This window comes from Schistocerca cancellata, chromosome 10, assembly GCF_023864275.1.
Source record: "Schistocerca cancellata isolate TAMUIC-IGC-003103 chromosome 10, iqSchCanc2.1, whole genome shotgun sequence".
NCBI classification, from domain to species: Eukaryota; Metazoa; Arthropoda; class Insecta; order Orthoptera; family Acrididae; genus Schistocerca; species Schistocerca cancellata.
This window is the reverse complement of record NC_064635.1, coordinates 163246232-163266158: the sequence shown is the minus strand read 5'-3', so window position 1 is coordinate 163266158 and position 19927 is coordinate 163246232. Positions and strand designations below refer to the sequence as shown.

The 19927-nt window shown below is 39.2% G+C and overlaps 1 protein-coding gene across 2 annotated transcripts in view; it reads right to left on the bottom strand.

Moving 5' to 3' along the window:
* Positions 1-4575: 4575 nt before the first annotated feature.
* The window catches only part of LOC126106628 (sex-regulated protein janus-A-like), a 34412-nt gene continuing 19060 nt past the window's right edge, over positions 4576-19927 (bottom strand). For both annotated transcript variants that reach the window (XM_049912984.1, XM_049912983.1), the window contains exons 3-5: positions 14777-14932; positions 12779-12880; positions 4576-4758 (exon numbers count right to left, since the gene is read on the bottom strand). In XM_049912984.1, the coding sequence (XP_049768941.1) occupies positions 12788-12880; positions 14777-14932 (249 nt within the window). In that variant the 3' untranslated portion in view covers positions 4576-4758; positions 12779-12787. The remainder of the gene's footprint in view (positions 4759-12778; positions 12881-14776; positions 14933-19927) is intronic.

Here is a 19927-nt window from a genome sequence, read left to right as displayed (position 1 = left end):
GTCGTCTTTTAAAGCCTGTCCTTGAAACTTGGTAAGCATACTTTCTTAGGATAGTGTACATCTTATCTTGAAGCGTCTGCCAATTCAGTTATTTCAGCATCTCTGTGACACACTCCCATGGGTCAAAACCTGTGACCATTTGATCTGCCCTTCTCTGCATGCGTTCAAATCCTCCATTAATCCATTTTGATACAGGTCCCACACATTTGAGCAATATTCTAGGATGGATCATACAAATGATTTGTAGAATGACTGCATTTCTATGGTATTCTACCAAAAAAAAATCGAACTCTTTCGCCTGCCTTACCCCTGAGTGGGCCTATATGACTGTTCCATTTCATATCCCCAAAGTGCTTCACCCAGGTAATTGTATGAATAGACTTAATCCAAGCAAGACACCCTGATACTGTAGTCATACCACACTGCGTTTTCTTCATTTTGCAAAATGCACGATTTTACATGTCTGAACATTTAAAAGAAAGTTTGAAATTATCAAGATCTGGCGAATGTTTGTACAATTTCTTTCAGACTGTACTTTATTCTAGATAAATGCACTATCTGTGAAAAGAGTGCTTTACTATTAATATTGTCTGCAAAGTCATTAATGTACATGAACACAAACAGCAATGGTCAGAACATACCTCTCTATGACACATCTGAGGTTACTTCTACATCAGATGATGACTCCCCAGCCAAGATAACATGTAAAGCCATTCCTACCAAAATATCCTCAATCCAGTGACAAATTTCACTCGATACCCCTCACAGTAGCAATTTTGATAATAAGCATCGATCTGGCACTAAGTCAAAAGCTGTTCAGAAATCGAGAAATACTGCCTGCACCTGTTGAGTCAGGAAGACGAAAGTTTTAAGGTCAGGTTGACAAAACAGATTTTTAATACTCTTGGAAACAACCCTAAAGTTTCCGACGTAGTTCAGGGGAATGACAAAGGGATCTTTGACAGGCTGGATTAAATCTAGGCGGCATCTCAGACCGACCAGAGTTACAACTTTAAAGGCTTCTACGCTGAGCATAAACTGTGAACAGTGCATGAACAGAGCAAATACAACGGGCTGTTGGAGGAAGAATGCAAAGGCAGCTTCTAGTAATGTGCAATTGCTATTCTGTGTGGTCTTTAATGGCCATTATCAAATTTTAAAAAATTAAGAACAACAATAACACAGTACACAACAGGAAGGGTACAGCAGACTTTCCCTGATTGTTCCTTTCCTCGATTTTTTTTTAAAAAAAATGATAATGTTTCTAAGTCTTTCCTGGTTTCCATTGAAAGGTTTGGATTGTTTCAAAGATTAATTTACACATTTTTTAATATTTTAATGTATTCTAGGACAGGAACTCAAAGAGCACAAGTATAAAAAAACTGCATGTAGGACATTCATGTAAAGCTTCCCATTTTTAACTGCAAGGTAATGCCAGTCTATTTTGTTACAAGAAAATGAATGTCATTTCTCGGGTTTTCTTGGCATATCTGATTAGCAGTGTGCTTCCAGGTGTTCTACCAAGCTGTTTAATCTGAAGAAAATGGATGGGTTGGTCATCGAAATATTGTGCATAAAATGGAAACAACTTACTAGAACACCATGAATCACATGATTAAAATTACTATTGTTGGCCCTTAGGTAGCTCATAAAAATCTAATCAGTCTTATATGACTTGTACAACAAAAATGTTGTTGAAATTAAAAATGATTGAAATGCAAATGTAAGGTCTGCAACTGATCCCTGTTCGACTGCAGGGCACTTTTTTATGAGAGTTTATGTGATATTCACTTTTGGAAATGCTTTGTGTATATAGCAAGTTGCAAAATAGGTTGGATCCTATGTTAAACTCTAAGACTGGTAAGGGTAAGTGGTTCCGAGATCAGAGGAAGACAATAATATACTGGGTCAACAAATGTTCACAGACCCTCACCCTCTTGTCCCTCATTCAAACAATTCCATTACGCATTAATAAAAGTTCATCACGACCCACTTCCTCACATTAATTTTGCACATCATCACTCCAGTTTTCAGTCTGTTGGGGGTCATCCGAGGCTGTATTGGAGATGATAGCCCGATGACAACTTCTCTTTTGTTGTCCACAATCCACCATGGGACTTAGTTCTCCAGAGCTGATACTATTATAAGGAGTTGTAATGGAAGAACACGAGTTCCAAACAATGGATGCCTTGGATCTGTTTGCTGCTGCTTCTTTTTAATCTCTGCTGCTAATCCCATGAGTGAAAGATCTCTACCAATGAAAAAGTAGATTTGAATGACATCAAGTTTCTTCTCTTGTCGATAGTTGTTTCTACTGAAGAGAAATGAGTCTGGTCATCTTTGTCCATTTGCAGTAATTCAAAGGTGTCGTGGCACCTGACATGTATGCTTGAAAATAACTAACAATCAAAATTGTAATTAACAAAAGTATTGACAGCAGTAAGCTGTATTTATCACATTCAAAAAGTTTGTAAAAGCTGTGGACCCTTGTTTTATCATGTCAATCTATTTGTGCCAATGTCAAGTGGCAATAACAGTTTGCTTGCATCATAAATATTGAGTGTCAAAAGTTAATTCTAACAATATGAAATAGGACAGATTGCTTCTCACCAGTTAGAGCAGCAGACAAGCATACTGAAAAAAAGAAACTGTCAGATACTATATACTTAAAAAAAAAAAAAACACCCACTTGGGTACTAAAGGAATTATCCAAATACCAAATAGGGCTGAAATCAGTAAATGTGACATACATGTGAAGACAGAAAAATAATTACAGTTTCAGAAAAAACTGGATGATTTATTCAAGAGAAAGAGCATCACAAATTGGATGAGATGGTCCACCTCTGGCCCTTATACAAGCTTGGCTCTGGCTGGTAGAGTTGTTGGATGTCCAACAGAGGGACATCATGCCAAATTCTATTCAAATGTCATGGTAGATAGTCAAAATCCCGAGGTGGTCTAACAGCCCTGCCCATAATGCTCCTTACATTCTCAGTTGGGGAGAGATCCAGCAACTTTGCTGGCCAAGGTAGGGTTTGGCAAGCACGAGGACAAGCTGTGTGCGGACAGGCATTATCTTGCTGAAATGTAAGCAACGTATGGCTTGCCAAGAAGGGAAACAAAATAGGATGTTCAGTATTGTCAACAGACTACTATGCTGTAGGGGTGACATGGATGACAACCAAAAGGGATCTGTTACGAAAAGAAATTGCACCCCAGATCATCAGTCCTGGTAGTTGGACCGTATGGGATGCGACATTCAGGGTGGTATCCCACCGTCTGGGGCGTCTTCAGACACATCTGTGCTGATCATTGGGGCTCAGTTCATAGTGGGATTCATCACTGAAGCCAATTATATTCCAGTCAATGCAATTCCAGACCAGGGATGTGCCTGGGGACACACCAGATAGCAGTGCGATACCAACCCGGCTGCTGGCTGCCATACAGCCAAACAAGGACTGATGGCCTACTGTGCCATGTCTCTTCATAACAGGACCCCTTTGGTTGTCATCTGTGTCACCATTACAACACAGACATCTGTTGACGATATTATAAACCCCATTTTGTTTCTCTTCATGACAAGCCATCATCTGCTTACATTTCAGCAAGATAATGCCTGCCCACACACAATTCGTCTTCATACTTGCTACACCTTACCTTTGCCAGCAAGGTCACGGGATCTCTCCCCAACTGAGTATGTCTGGGGCATTATGGGCAGGGCCACCCAACCAGCTCATGATTTAGACAATACAATGCACTACTTGGATATAATTTGGCTTGATGTCCCTCAGTAGGACATCCAACAAATCTATCAATGCCGAGCTTGCTCAAGAGTCAGATGTGGACCAACTTGCTCAATTTGTGAAGCTCTTTCTCTTGAATAAATCATTCAATTTTTCTGGCATTGTAATTTTTTTTTGTCTGTGCACGTACATCACATCTACATATTTCCATCCCACACGGATAATTCTTTCATGCTGCATAATGTTTATTTTTATCTTACGAGTGTAATCTAATGGACAGAGCCCACCTCAGCATAGGGAGTCTCTGCTGGTTGGGAGTGTGGAGGTGGACAGACAGAGAGAGGTGTACTAGGGGGACAGTAACAGTGTGTGAGGTTGGAATAGGAGCAGGGGAGGGCATTGAGGTGTGGGGCCACAGGAACGAAGCCTAGAAACTCTAGCTGCGACATATTCTTCACTCCTGTAAACCCCGTTGCCTAAACCTTTGCTAGTCTCTGTGTCTCACATATCTAGGCCTTTACCTGCTCCCACCCCAGCCTCACACCACCTGCTATCCCCCACCACACCTGCCAGATGAGGACTCTGTCCCACACTTCCTAATATCTAAAAGTCTTCCTTCAACATGCCTGTCTGCCACTCAGTGTCTCCTCTAGGTGGGGAGCAGAAAGCTATCCTATTTCATATTATTGTTATTCCATCCCAGATTTCCCAATGTTTAAAAATTAATGTATGTGTGAAAAGCACTTTCCACAAAAATGCTCAGATGCTTAACTCTCAAAATATGAGTTTGAACAATAGGTCTGGAATTTTTAAAGACAAGGTGAAGAAACCATTGGGTTGTATAATTTTTTTATTAATCACAAAGAAACAACATGATTCAAAGACATCAACAACAGCAATGGCAGTTCAAGTGAATTGTCTGCCTCCAATTCTGATCTCAGAGAAACACTCCAATAGGAAACAGGGCACAACATCCTGCTCCATTTTCAAAAGCTGCAATTTCAAATATTACAACCTGTAACAAAAAAAGGTCATGTGATAAATATTGTTTACATATCGATTACAGTAACAGAGGCATATATGGTCTAATAGGAAGGGGGAACAGAAGGGCAGGACATGGGGAACAATGAACAGATGAGATGTGAAACCACGGTAAGTTAATAGTGGCGATAATGCCAGTTAATTACATGTGTGGGAAAAGCAACCACTCTTGCAACTCTGAGCTACTCTTGTTTCTGCAACTGATCTTCCGTTCTTTCATTGTTCCTATTATTCTCATATTAATAATTCTAGTTATAGAAGGTTTTCTAACTAAAAGCTTATTAGCATTTTGTAATGAAACCGATAAACAATACAGACTCATTCTCTAATAGAAGAACACAGTACATCGCGTTCGTAAATAACTTGATCCAACAAAACTTTTTATATGAGTATCTGGACATTCATTACACGACATTTAATTTTAAGTATCAATACAAACACTTACATAAAACATTTTTACACTCAAAACCCATTATTCAAAACTGATGTCCATATGTGTAACTGTTTACAGTAGCAATTATTAATATAGTTACTATTGCTAGCTTTAATATGGATTGTTAAAAAGTTTAGAAATGTTAACTTAAAAATGAACTGTAAGCAAAATCTTTTCTGTTAAAAAGTTAATGTTGAAACCACTGGAGAAACATTATAATGTTTTATTGTAGTCATCATGTACACTGACAAAAAAAAAAATTTGCAACACCAAAAAGTAATTAACATAGAGTAATGAAATTTCAGGAACATATATGTCTAAGTAACTTATTTAAGTGATTAACATTGCAAGATCACAGGTTAATATAAGTGCGAGATACACCATTGCAAATGTGATACACTAATACATTGAAATCCAGTGTAACTGCCCGAATGCTGAATGTAAGCATACAAACGTTCATGCATTGTGCTGGATATGAGTTTGTGGGATGAAGTTCCATGCCTGTTTCACATTGTCACCAAAACAGGGATGGTTAATGCTGTTTTTGGGAGACACTGGAGTTGTTCAATGATGTCCTGTGTGCACTGAATTGGAGCCAGACCTGGTGATCAAACAGGTCAAGGCAACATGTTGACATACTGTGGAGTATACACCCATGCCTCCATCTTTGCTACCCTCCCTGTTTACCTCTCCCCTGTTGCTTCATAACCTGGGTTGTGAGTAACTGAATCCACTTTCTCTTCTTCCCCTTCTTTCCCCTCTCTCCTCCCTGACGAAGAAACAAAGTTCGAAAGCTAGGATACGTAAATTTTCTGTTATGTTTTGTGTATCTATTGGCTGTACTGAGCTAAGTACTAGCCAGCCCCTCTATCTCTTTGCTAGTATTTGTTTCACGTCTTTATATGAGATTTTCCATCATCACAATAATGTTAGTTTATAATTTATGGACAGCCTAATCCATTATTTCCTGTCAAGGTTTGAAACTTTAGTAAATAATAATTTTTGTCTTGGTAAAATAAAGGTGATTGTATGTTTCCATCATGCACATATAAGAGACTGTCAGTTCACATCTACACTTATAATCTGCAATCCACCAGGAGGTGCATGGTACAGGGTAGGTCCCATTGTACCAGTTATCAGGGTTTCTTGCTGTTTCATTCATGTATGGAGCGTGGAAGAATGATTGAATGCCTCTGTGTGAGCAGTAATCATTCTAATCTTATCTTCACGACCCCAGTGAGAGCAATATGTGGGGGGTTGTAGTATATCCCTAGAGTAATCATTTAAAGACAGTTCTTGAAACTTTGCTAATACACTTTCTTGGGATAGTTTACACCTGTCTTCAACAGTCTGCCATTTCAGTTCCTTCAGTATCTCTGTGACACTCTCCCATGGATTAAGCAAACCTGTGACCATGCTGCCTTTCTCTGTATACATTCAATGTCTCCTGCTGGTCTTATCTGGTACAAGTCCCACACACTTTAGCAATAGTCTGGAGGGGGGGGGGGGGGGGGGTGTCGTCACACGAATGACTTGTAAGCATCTCTTTAGTAGACTGATTGCACTTCCCCATCATTATACCAATAAACCATGCCATTTCATATTCCTACAAAGTGTTACACACAGGTATTTGTACGAGTTGGCAGATTCCGACAGTGACTCACCAATACTATAATCATAGGATACTAAGTTTATACATTTCTAAACATTCAGAGCAAGTTGCCAATCACTGCACCATGTTGAAATCTCATCAAGATCTGACTGAATATTTATGCAGCTTCTCTGAAATAGTACTTCATTACAGATAACTGCATCATCTGCAAAAATCCTGATTTACAGCAAGGTCATTAATGGACAAGAACTGCAAGGGCCCCAACACACTTCCCTGGGGCACACCTGAAGTTACTTCTACATCTGATGATGACTCTCCATCCAATGTAACATGCTGTGTCCTTCCTATCAAAAAGACCTCAATCCAGTCACGAATTTCACTTGATACCCCATATGATCGTACTTTTCACAGTAAGTGTAGGTGTGGAACAGAATCAAATACTGTTAGGAAATCAAGAAATACTGTATCTAACTGTTGCCTTGATACAACGCTTTCAGCAAGTTATGTGAGAAAAGTGCGAGTTGGATTTAATATCATCTATGTTTTTGAAAACCATGCTGGTTGATATTGAGAAGGTAGCTCCGTTCGAGATACCTCATTATATTTGAGCTCAGAATATTTTCTAAGATTCTACAACAAATCGATGTCAAGGCTACTGGATGGTAGTTTTGTCACTCCTACAACCCTTCTTGTAGACGGGTGTGATCTGTAACTTTTTCCAAAAACTGGGTAAGGTTTTTTGGATAGATTACAGTGAGAAGAGAGGATGACTCAGCCACAAATTCAATATAGAATCTGACTGGGATTCCATCGGGGGCTGGAGCTTTGTTTAACGATTTCAACTGTTTCTCGACACAACTGACACTAATACCTATTTCATTCATTTTTTCAGTGTACGAGGATTGAACTGGGGCAGTTCTTCTGGGTTTTTCTTTGCAAAGGAACATTTAAAAAATTGATTTCAGAATTTCAGCTTTTACTTTGCTACCCTCAATTTCAGTTCCTGTCTCACTTGCTAGGGACTGGACACTAACTTTTGTGTCACTAACAGGCCTTACATACGACCAGAATTTATTTGGATTTTGTGAAATGTCATTTGACAATATTCTGCTACAGTAGTCATTGAAGGCTTCATGCATTGCTCTCTTGACAGCCAAACATGTTTCATCCAGCGTCTCTCTCTATCTATAATCCTACACTTTGTTTTACAGCTATTGAGCAGTAATCTCTGTTTCTTTAGAAGTTTCTTTACAGTGACTGTATGCCAAGGAGGTTAAATCCCATTATGAACTGTTATACTAGATACCCATCTATCCAGTGCATGGTCAACAGTTCTTTTAAAATTGAGCCAGAGTGCCTCTACATGCTCCTGACCTGTGCTGAAATATTCAAGTTCCTCATTGAGATAAGATATTACTGATGTCTACCTTGTTTACTGAAAACACACACACACACACACACACACACACACACACACACACACACACACACACACACAGAGAGAGAGAGAGAGAGAGAGAGAGAGAGAGAGATAATAGAGGGAAACATTCCACGTGGGAAAAATATATCTAAAAAGGAAGATGATGAGACTTACCAAACAAAAGCGCTGGCAGGTCGACAGACACACAAACAAACACAAACATACACACAAAATTCTAGCTTTCGACAAAAGGATTTGGGTTTTAAGGGAGAGGGTAAGGAGTCATACCAATCCCGTGAGCGGAAAGACTTACCTTAGGGGGAAAAAAGGACAGGTATACACTAGCACACACACACATATCCATCCGCATATACACAGACACACGCAGACATTTGGCGTGTGTCTGTGTATATGCGGATGGATATGTGTGTGTGTGTGTGTGTGTGTGTGTGTGTGTGTGTGCGCGCGCGCTAGTGTATACCTGTCCTTTTTTTTCCCCCTAAGGTAAGTCTTTCCGCTCCCGGGATTGGAATGACTCCTTACCCTCTCCCTTAAAACCCAAATCCTTTCGTCTTTCCCTCTCCTTCCCTCTTTCCTGACGAGGCAACCGTTGGTTGCAAAAGCTAGAATTTTGTGTGTATGTTTGTGTGTCTATCGACCTGCCAGTGCTTTTGTTTGGTAAGTCTCATCATCTTTCTTTTTAGATATATTTTTCCCACGTGGAATGTTTCCCTCTATTATATATATTTCCACTTATTTTAGTTGTCCTTTGTACTTTGGTAATCATTGTTGCCATAACCGCATCATGGTCACTGACGACAGTTTTGATGTGGACATTTTCCCAATTAATTGTTGGAAGATTAAAGTCTCCATCAATGATTACAGTATGACTGGGTAACTTATGTACAAGTGAACTAAGATTTTCTCTGAAGTTTTCAGTTACATCATGCGAAGAGTCTGGTGGCAGAAAGAAGGATCCAATCATCGTTTTATGCCCAACCCTGACACAGAGTCTTGCCCAAACACTCTCACATGCAGCTTCATCTACCTCGGTGGATTTTGAGTTTTTGGTCTACTGCAACAAATACATCACCTCCCTTTCCTTTCGAAATACACTTAAATTTTTCCCAAAAACCTCACTGCTATCAATTTCAGGTTTCAACCAGCTTTCTGTACCTAGTATCACGTGAGCTGCACTGCATTTCATGAGCGCTTCAAACTCTGGCATTTTGTTATGAATGCTTCGGCAGTTTACCATTAAGATTTTAATACTCTCACATGTTGGAGGCATTTCTTTCAATCTTACACTCATACGTCTGAGTATCCTACACCCATCGTTATGTGGACTGGATGGACAGTCACATAATCTAAATAATCCTTGTGTGGTATCCACACACAGTCAGCTACCTGAGAAGTAGCATATGATTTGCACTGCACATCCCACCTATTTAGGGAGACCCTACAGTTCTCAACCCTACGGCACAAGTCCAGGAAGTCGCAGCCTAGCTTTTCCCGGAACTTTCAAAGTAACTGGTTCAGTCCTCCCACTCGACTCAGAACAAAAAGGCCACGATCAGTTCAGTGGACAATGCTGTAAATTGTGAGGTTTGCTGAAACTTTACATGCAAGGCTGGTCTTCTCAACCTTCTCTGCTGGTCGTTGGAATGACCCTAGAATGACTTTGGAGCCCAGATGGCAGTTATTATTTGTCCCAATGAGGGCCACAATTTGCAGTTAGTTGCACCCTGTTCCCGTAATGGCTGCTGGAGTAGCCTCCCCCAGGCATACACACTGGGTGTCCCTGGTGTCCTTTTCTGCCCCTTGCTGCCATTTCCCTCGGGGGTGCCATCATTTGCTGTACGTTTGAAATGCCGACGATTAATGGACCCCTATCCTTTTGCATTTGCCTCCACCTGAAACTTGACAAAACAGGTAAAGTGAATCCCACTGGCTCAGTTTCAGTGAAAGACAGCACCTCAACCTTGTTGTTTAGGGAGATCAGTACAACACCCTGAGTCGACCTTGGTCCCCATCCACCCTGTACACGATGCCTACATCTAATATTGACATGCCACTGGCAGTCAAGTGAATATGTAATGACAGATCCTGTACTTTCGGCAGAGGAGACAGGATCCACAAGAGAAGATAGTACTTGAGGTACCTCTGCACAGGTATTGCAGGTACACGACTCTCGAGAGCTCTTCCAACACATCGATTCGCAGCAGCTGTCAATCGTTTGCCAGTAGTCAGAACTATTTCCAGTTGCTTACAAACATCCCATGTCTGAGAACAGCACTTAAGTGGGGCTGCATTTTGGCTGGTGCAATGTATTACAAGTCAGTCAACAAAGGACTCTGAATTAAACCTGTTGATTATCTTTTAATCTGTTGAGCTAAAAGTTGCTAATTCACTGTAAGAATTAAAGCAGATACACAAAACGAGATTTCTATTAAGACAATGCAAAACACTATGGCAGAAATTACTAGGTTCCTAAAACATTTTGATTTTAATTATAGTTGTTAGCAAACTCGAAAAATGCGTTAATTTATGATGAATGCAGATAATATACAGGACTACACCTCTTTAAGGGAAAACCAAATGTAACACAAAATGTCTGTCAGAAAATCTGCCACAGTAACTAAATCACAAACCCCGACTGCTCACAGATTATGCAAAGGACAATGGTAATGTTTCCAGAATGAGTTTTCACTCTGCAGCGGAGTGTGCGCTGATATGAAACGGTAATGTCTGAAAATTCTCAAAAACACACATTTATTTGCATTGATATACAATGAAATTCAGGGGTGATGTATACTTTGGGTGATCTGTGAACCACAAAGGATTGATTTGCTACGAAGTAAATTGCGTATACAAAACACTGGTAGCACTAACTTACAAAATATAGTTTTGTAGGCGCCTGACAACTCTGAAACTAAACTATTTCTCACATAATTGGACAACAAAATTAGGGACAGACTATTCTGAATGAGGATGATAGGCCTACTGTCCTTAAAATTTTTGAAAGAGCACAGTTTAGTTTAAGCCTACAATTGAAAATAATAGTACTAGTTTATCGCGGCATTCCCAAATGTTCGAAATTTCACAACATATCAGAATACAAACAAGTATCGACACAATCAATGAAAAATTATGCAGAAGAAGTGATGTGAACAGCAAAATACGCAAATATAGAACTTTAAATAGATACATTATCTAGTACAAGCAGTCCCCGCATAAGGGAAAATTCCTAAGTCAGCTTTATTTAAATGGGTAAATAAAATAAATAACAAAAAACTGGAAATTGTCCCTCCTCTTGCAATGAATTGCTACTGAACAGCTGCTTTTGTACATTAAATGGAGAGTACAGTTCACATCTAATTAACACCAATGGATTTCTTCTCACAGAATAACAATCTTTGGATACTGTACTGCATAGTGTGGGAATTCTGAGACATCATGGGTTGCTGTAGAGTGATTCATTTTCTAAAATAGCCAGTGTGTAATGGTGTCCACTGTTAACACACTAGGCAAATTCACCACACTTGGCATATTACATGGGCCACTTGTTCACTCCTTTTGTACACACATCAGTTAGATTGAGGTAGCTATGGAGTTTAAAAGAAGACATTCATACGTGGCACTGAATTTAAGATAGAAGTGAATTTAAAGCAGTATTTGGAATCTCTTCATGCAATAAACCAACAGCCTGCTGCTGATTTAATGATTTCTGAGACACACTCTTGAAGACTGAAGTCAATAATGACAGCCAGTACTGAAGAAAACTAGCTTCACCTCTGGATAATGATGACTGAAGGGGGCAGCTCCCTCTGTCTCTACCAACAAAATGAATGCAATCTTTGAATCAGATCAGAACTAGTTTGTTGAATTCCTGCATGGCAATCTTCAGATCAGAAAAATAGTTGTTAGATACAACACCTATTAACACTTAAGTAAAAAACTTGCTGCTAAATCCTGATATTAAACAGTTGAAAAATTTGATTCTCAGTGGTCAAAAGCAGCATACAATAACTAATGACAGAAAACAACTGTACCAATCTGAGAAACAAAGCAGTAGTCATGTGATAGATCTCCTCATAACAGTCCCATATGGCAAAAGTGAAAAAGAGGACACAAAAATTATTAATGTCATTGGATGAAAATGATATTTTTCAACTTAAGCTAATATAGTTATTAAAAATATTTTTAGTTAATCAACTAGTTTCAGCCTGAGAAGCTATTTTTTGGTTTACACACATAGCGAGGTCCCACAGAAATAAAAATGGCAGCAAACTCACACTATGTGCTGCTGTTCATCAAGGCTTACAAATTACAGTAGAAATGCTACTGTTTGTTGTACTTTAAAAACATTTAAAATGGCTTTTTGGGTCAGAAGTAACTGTATAATTAAGGAGAGGTCTTATTAAAATACAACAGCTTAAATGGAAAAATATCACCTTCATTCATTACGAAGATCGTCGTAATGTCAAAGACATTTTGAATGCATCACACACATATGTAAATTTAATCACCTGAGCAGATCAGTATCCTTCATCACTCCAAGTAATGTTGTAATCAGGATATGCAGTCTTCAGAATTTCTACAGTCTTGCTGTGGTCTGCCTTCCCAAACCCCTGAAATGAAGCAGTCCTTGGATATTTTAAAACTAAAGAACAATTAAACAGTGTGCTACATATCACAATAATAATTAAACATTAAAACGAGAACTCTTAACTACAACTACATAATAAGTAAATAATGTGCTTGTACATACACTAAAAAAACAACTAATACAGAGCACATCAAACTGTAAAGCAATCTGAAATTTTCTAAACCACACATCACAACACAAAAGCAGCAGAAAAAGGAAACGTGTAAAGACCTTCAGAACAGATGTGCAAGATGTAGCATCTGAACTAATTTTTGTATTGATGGGTCTGGCATTGTACACAACACTGAAACACAAGCGGCAGTAATCATGCAAAAAATTGAACATGTACCCACGATCTGCAACTGTATTAACTGTGATAAATGAAACAGGTAGATCACAAAATGTGTGAAACACAGTCTGAAAAACATAAAATAGGTGCGAGGGGTACGGAGGAATCATTTGGTCTGCTCCAAGTGCAAGGAATGGTTGATTTGAGTAATTACGACAACAACTGTCCTGGCAACTGGAAAAGGTCTTGTAAAAACACCAGGCTCACCACAATTCATGTGCTGCCGTAACTATACTCAATCAAAAGATATAGAAGCTGGCAATAATAATAATGTCATAAAAATATGGGACAGAACATCCTCTCTCTCTCTGAATATTCAGGTGGAAGCAAGGATTGTGGCCTCAAAAATAATCTGAAAGGTGTGAGAAAAAAATCATGAATCAGACTGGACAGCTCAGTTGGTATCAGCATTGTCCACAGAAGGCAAGGTTTCAGGATGTAGTCCTGGTCTGGCACATAGTTTTAATTTGTCAGGAAGTTTCCATGGCTGCTACCCACAACAAAAGTAGCAATTTCTACCAAAACACTTGTCCACAACACCACACCCAAATTATTGTACACGGTTGTAAGAAGCATGATGATGATTTACAGGTATTAACATCTAGTGACATTTACTTCTGACCATCTAACAGGGTATTCTATAATTTGTGCCATGTAACCGAAGCAGAAACTGGCTTCCCATGGAGCAGCTTGGCATATGGAATTGAACAAAATTGTTTTATGACCTGTTTTTCACAGAATACTGGCAAAAAACAGATAAAAAAAATAAATAATAGAACAGTTAGTATATTTGATTGCACAATGTCCTAAAGTGAGGTTGGATTGGACAAGGTGGTTAATAAAGTAATCACTTAAAATATTTTAGTTTCTGACAATTCTGTCTTAGGGAGGAATATGTACAGAAAAATATGGACGGTGCACGTATCAGCGAGCGCTATTAATGTGACTGGACAAATTATACATAAACAGTAATAATCTTAAAATCTTTAAAAATACTTGAATTATAGGGTACACAACGTATGAAAAGAAATTTCACTGTTTTTAAAATATTTTTTTGTTTTAACTGTGGTCTGCAGATTATACGAATTGTAAAAATGACATCACGTAACACTTTAAGCTGTTGATAAATTTTTTTTATGATGCAACCAGTTCTGGTCAAAGACCATTTTCGAGCACCTGTTGTGCCCACAGCACGGAAACAGGAAAAATTCAGGCAAAAAGAATATTTCAAAACTATAGTAACAATACATACAATGCTTGTGGATGTTTAATTTATATTTCTGACACTGTATTCTTTTGATTTATATATAGTTTTTGCTGGTAACTAAATTCTGCAAGTGTTGCTTGTATTGTTACTATAATTTTCAAACATTCTTTTCACCCAAAATTTTCCTGTATCCACGATGTATATACGACAGGTCCTGAAAATGGTCTTCAACTGAAACCAGTCACACAGTAAAAAATTAAGTTGAATAACAGCTCAAGATGACACATACTGTCATTTCTACAACTCACTGCTTTTGGTATTACCTGTGAGTAGCCGTACACTTTGATGACCTTGGCACTGGGGTCGTGCTGTATTCTGCCACCACCAGTGCACTCGGTATCAACACCGAGGCCTTTCACCCTGTCCATCGTCTCATCGTAGACGTCCGAATGGAAGCCAGCTCGCTTGTATCCTCGCACCTAGTAGCAAGAACCATAGTAAAACTTTGAACAAAATGTATCCAAGAGTACTAAGCAAAAAGAAAACACAAAAGTAGCAACATGAGTGGAAATTGTTGCCTCAAAAATAATTTGAAAACAAAACTTAAAGGAGCTGTTATATCCACTATCTATAGGAAACACAAACAGGAGCTTCTGTTTTTTCTAGTATCTACTGCAAATGCAAATGAAAGCTTTTGTATATTCGGACAAGTGTTCTCTCGGAAAACGTGGAACATAATGTAAATCATCAGGCTAACGAGGTAGTTGGCAACATCAGCACGTGGCTTTTGGAGAATGGATTAACACTTCACTGCCAACAACTGAACTCTTGTAAAAGCGAAATAGTCTTGTCCTGAGCTGGTCGAACAGACATTTTAAATTTTTAAGACTGAAGATAGATGAAAAGCTCTCTCGGAAGTATCATGTTCGACACCTTAAGCAGAAAGTGAACACTTCTGTCTTCACTATACACAATGTCTTGGACACAAACACAAAAGCTTGTTTACTTTTGCTCTGTTATATCATATGGTGTTATAATTTGGGGCAATTCTGTGCACTTGGCAAGAATATTCTCATCCCAGAAAAATGCAGTCAGCAAGCTCTGCAGTGCCAGCTTGTGAACATTCAGGGTTGTCGCAAGTTTCCCCAAGTGACATTCCCTGATTTCCAGACAAGTTTTAGCATTTTTCCCTGACAAATTTCGAGGTCTTAAGGGCAAGTAAAGACATAAGTTCACACACACACACACACACACACACACACACACACACACACACACACACACACAAAAAAGAATGTACGGACTTCTGTATTTCTTCCCCTCGTGAGCAAAAATCTTAAGTACTAGTGTCAGCACCTTTCGTAATGAACAGTTTTTAGATGGAGAAAGGAAGATAATGGTATATGTATTTCATTTAAGACCACTGTTGTTGTTTTATTTCAATAAAACGAAACATATTTGGTGACACGCATTTGGTGTCGCAAGACAGATTTAAAATACCTTCACTGATTTCAGAAATAACCTCAGAAAAAAGTAGGCCTCCTGAAAGAAGTGTATAAGACAGGCCAAAATATACGAGTACATAGCATACAAACCGCCAGTGACTGCCGCAAGTTGTTCTTCCTATCACTCATACAGAACCAAACATTGCACAGATATCACACACGTAATTTTGAAGTGAAACCCTGAAAGTTCTTTTTCATGTATACCACCACAGCATAGTTTGGTGATTTGCCGATAGCACCAGTCATAAACGTGGCAAGTTCAGGTGCGGAGCGAGTTTTCTGTGTGTTGGAGTTCGACAAAAAAAGTGTGTGCTACAGCTGTTCAATGGATGTTTAGAACAAAATACGAGTACAGTAAGAAACCACCAACAAGGAAGGCACAACAAATTTATTATGACGGATTGCTTGTGCCCAGCACAGAGAAGCGAATATCCCAGTGTGAGTGAAGTGAATTTGGATTGTATACGAGAGACATTCATAAGGAGTCCAAAGAAATTAGTGCGTCGTGCATCCCGTGAACTCGAAATGGCTCCATTGACTGTGGAAAGTCCTGCGACAGAAGTTGTCTATGAAACCATTCAAATTGGAGCTAGTGTAGAAGGTCAATAACGACGACAAAGTGTTTTGAGTTTTGTTCACAGTTGCAACAACTGAATAAGGATGGGGATGGTATTTTTGATCGCTTAAGTTTTAGCAATGAAGCCACTTTTCACACTAATGAGAAAGTGAACAGGCATAATTGTCGAATCTGGGGTACAAAGCATCCACACGAATGCATTGAATTTGAGTGTGATTTGCTAAATGTAAATGTTTTTTTGTGCTTTGTCATGTCGAAAACTGTACGGGTCATTCTTCTTCGCCAAGAGCACTGTCACTGGATATTCCTACTCGGGCATGTTGCAGCAATGGCTGATGCCTCAGGTGCAATCGGATTCTCCGTTCACCTTTCAGCAGGATGGGGCTCCACCCCATTTTCATTGTGAAGTTCGTGGGTACCTGAACACGGGGCTGCCGCATCGATGGACTGGCCGTGCTACAGAAGGGAACAGCTGTTTCATGGAATGGTCTCCCTGATTACCAGATCTCACTCTGTGTGACTTTTTTTCTGTGGGGACACATTAAAGATCTGGTGTATGTATGGTCTCTACCACTTGATGTAGCAGAGCTCTGGGAGAGAATACGAGAAGCGAATGTCACAGTCGACGATGCCATGCTGGGACAGGTATGGCACGAATTCGATTACTGTATTGATGTCTGCCGGGTCACTCATGTTTCGCATATTGAAAAAAAAAAAAAAAAAAAAAAAAAAAAAAAAAAAAAAAAAAAAAAAAACAAACAGCAACAACAACAACAACAAACAACAACAACACTTTCAGAGTTTCTCTTCAAAAATGCCATATGTATGACATCTGTACAATGTTTAGTTCTTGTGCAATAACTTATTGAAAGTGTTCCCGAACTTTATGTACATCCTGTATAAATTACTTTCTAAGCCCCAAAATGTACTAGAATAAATAAAATGTTTATAAAACAATGTACCGCACAATGTACTTGCTGTGAGAAAGTTGCAATTCCTGAACTCCATCGCCCGTGGCCTCTGGCCTGCCGAGGAGCACCACAGTCCTGAATCCTTGGATAAATCACGAAAATCCTCTGCATTATGCCACACACAAACAGAGCCGGCCTGGGAGCAGATCGGTGAGACTAGATCCAACAGGCAGGGCTTGCACATTATTGGGAAACGATGGGCTTCAAATCGGCAGCCCCAATCCATTAGAGACCCCCCACAGAAATGGCCTGTGGTTTTGGCCCATCATGGAAGTCCATTCATGTGGCCAGCTATTCACAAGTCACTGACATTATGTTGATGAAATGAGATGGTAGTGATAAATCCATCAATTTGTGCAAATACTCTGAGAATTAATGTTAATAAAGATAGGTGGCAACTCACCATAAAGATGATCGCTGAACCATGGACAGACACGTAGAAAAGACAATCACACTCTCACAACTAAATTTTTGGCCATAGCCTTTCTTAGAAAATGAAACACACACACACACACACACACACACACACACACACACACACACACACACACACTCAGACACAACTCATGCACACATGACCGCCGTCTCCAGCCGCTGGGTCAACAATCTCTGAGAATCATATCAAAACAAACCACTCCTCACGCCTCCCATCGGCAGCTACTAGGCTAGTGGCAAGAAGTGGTGGCAGCACTGACTGCCAGCTGGGGGAGTGGTAGGAAGGGGAGACGCAGTAAGAATGAGGGAGTAGGGAAGCAGTGCATGTATTAAGCTGCACCCTGCCAGCGACGATGCATGAAATCCCAGTAAACAAACCGTTTCATCTACTGAGACAAAAAAACAAGATTTCTCCAGGCTTTTTTTTTTCCAAATTTCCCAGCAGAGAAGAAAAAAAGAGTGATAAACCTAAGTATTCAAATCCGCAAACAAAGGTTACCTTGTGGTATGCTACTATTCCACACAGGAGACCCTCACGATACTTGAGAACTTCTCTATGCAACATGTAATTTATCCTAATTTCTCTTAATTTTATATTTTATTAATTCTGTAATTTTTTGTTTATAAATTTTATATTCAGCTTTCTGTAAACTAGGTTCCACCTCATCCCACGAGCTTTGGCTCAAAGTCTCAAGATACCTGATAAAAAAAATAAATGTCAATCCCAAAACCTCACACGCCAATATAATGGTCTGCATGCAACCATTCTGTTGATAATGGCACATTAAATTTGTAAATGGAAAAAAAACGGATGCCCTTGATAATTCGAAGCCGTCATTTAAAGTCACAATTGTATGTATTATAGAACACTGTACAGGAAAAATGGAGTTGTAAATGTAGCTGTGTGTTTTAGTGAAAACGACGTTTTTTCAAATGATGGAGAACCATGGAGATACTTCCAGAATGAGATTTTCACTCTGCAGCGGAGTGTGCGCTGATATGAAACTTCCTGGCAGATTAAAACTGTGTGCCCGACCGAGATTCGAACTCCCGAGGTCCCGAGTTCGAGTCTCGGTCAGGCACACAGTTTTAATCTCGTAGTAAAAAACACCTTTGTTTTAATGACTGCCAGCCCAACTTGTATATCATGCCAGGGTATATGCGGACAAGGAAAAAAAATTCCCGGATTTCTCGGTCAAAAATACACTTTCTCCCAGGTGAAAACATACTTTTTCCCTGTTAACTGACAGTACATTTTCTCTTGGAACTGTATAACTTATAAGTCCTTTGAATGATTATAGTTTTATACACAGACGTAGAATTTCCAGGCACTTTAAAAAAAAAAAAAAAAAAAAAAAAAAAAAAAAAAAAAGCGTTTTGGAAAGATCTTTGATGTGCAGCAACATGTATGCTGACATATTTTCGTTATTACGAAAGTATAAATTTGAATTCCACCAAACACCGCATGTTACTTTCTGAAGCATTGAAACTGAGATTGGGATGAGCTTTTGTACGCCAGTCATAGCTCATGTCACGCGATCTAGCCAACCGATCATAGCAGGTATTCAGAGCTTAGGATACGTGATGTAGTCAACCAATAGCAACATCACTGTTAAGTAGCATGAACACACAAACAGAAAAAGTTAACAGTTTAAATTAATATAAATAGTGTTGCTACACGAAACGCAACGCTTTCACATATATTTTTGGTTTTGGTTTTGGTTTAAGGGCGCAAAACTGCTATGGTCATTAGCGCCCGGTCTGTGACTTAGGAAGCAGTAAAAAACCGAAAACGGAAACCAGCAGCAATGGGAACGAAAGTCATAAAATTGGAGAAACTAAAAGCAGAAGGAAGGCTTAAAAATCCACTACAGAAGGGGGTTGGTTGTCCCAAAAAAAACTTCAAATGACTGACACCATTTCACTGTCACGAATGAACTCTAGAACGCGATCGGCCGAGCGCGTGTCATCGGCTAAAATTGACGA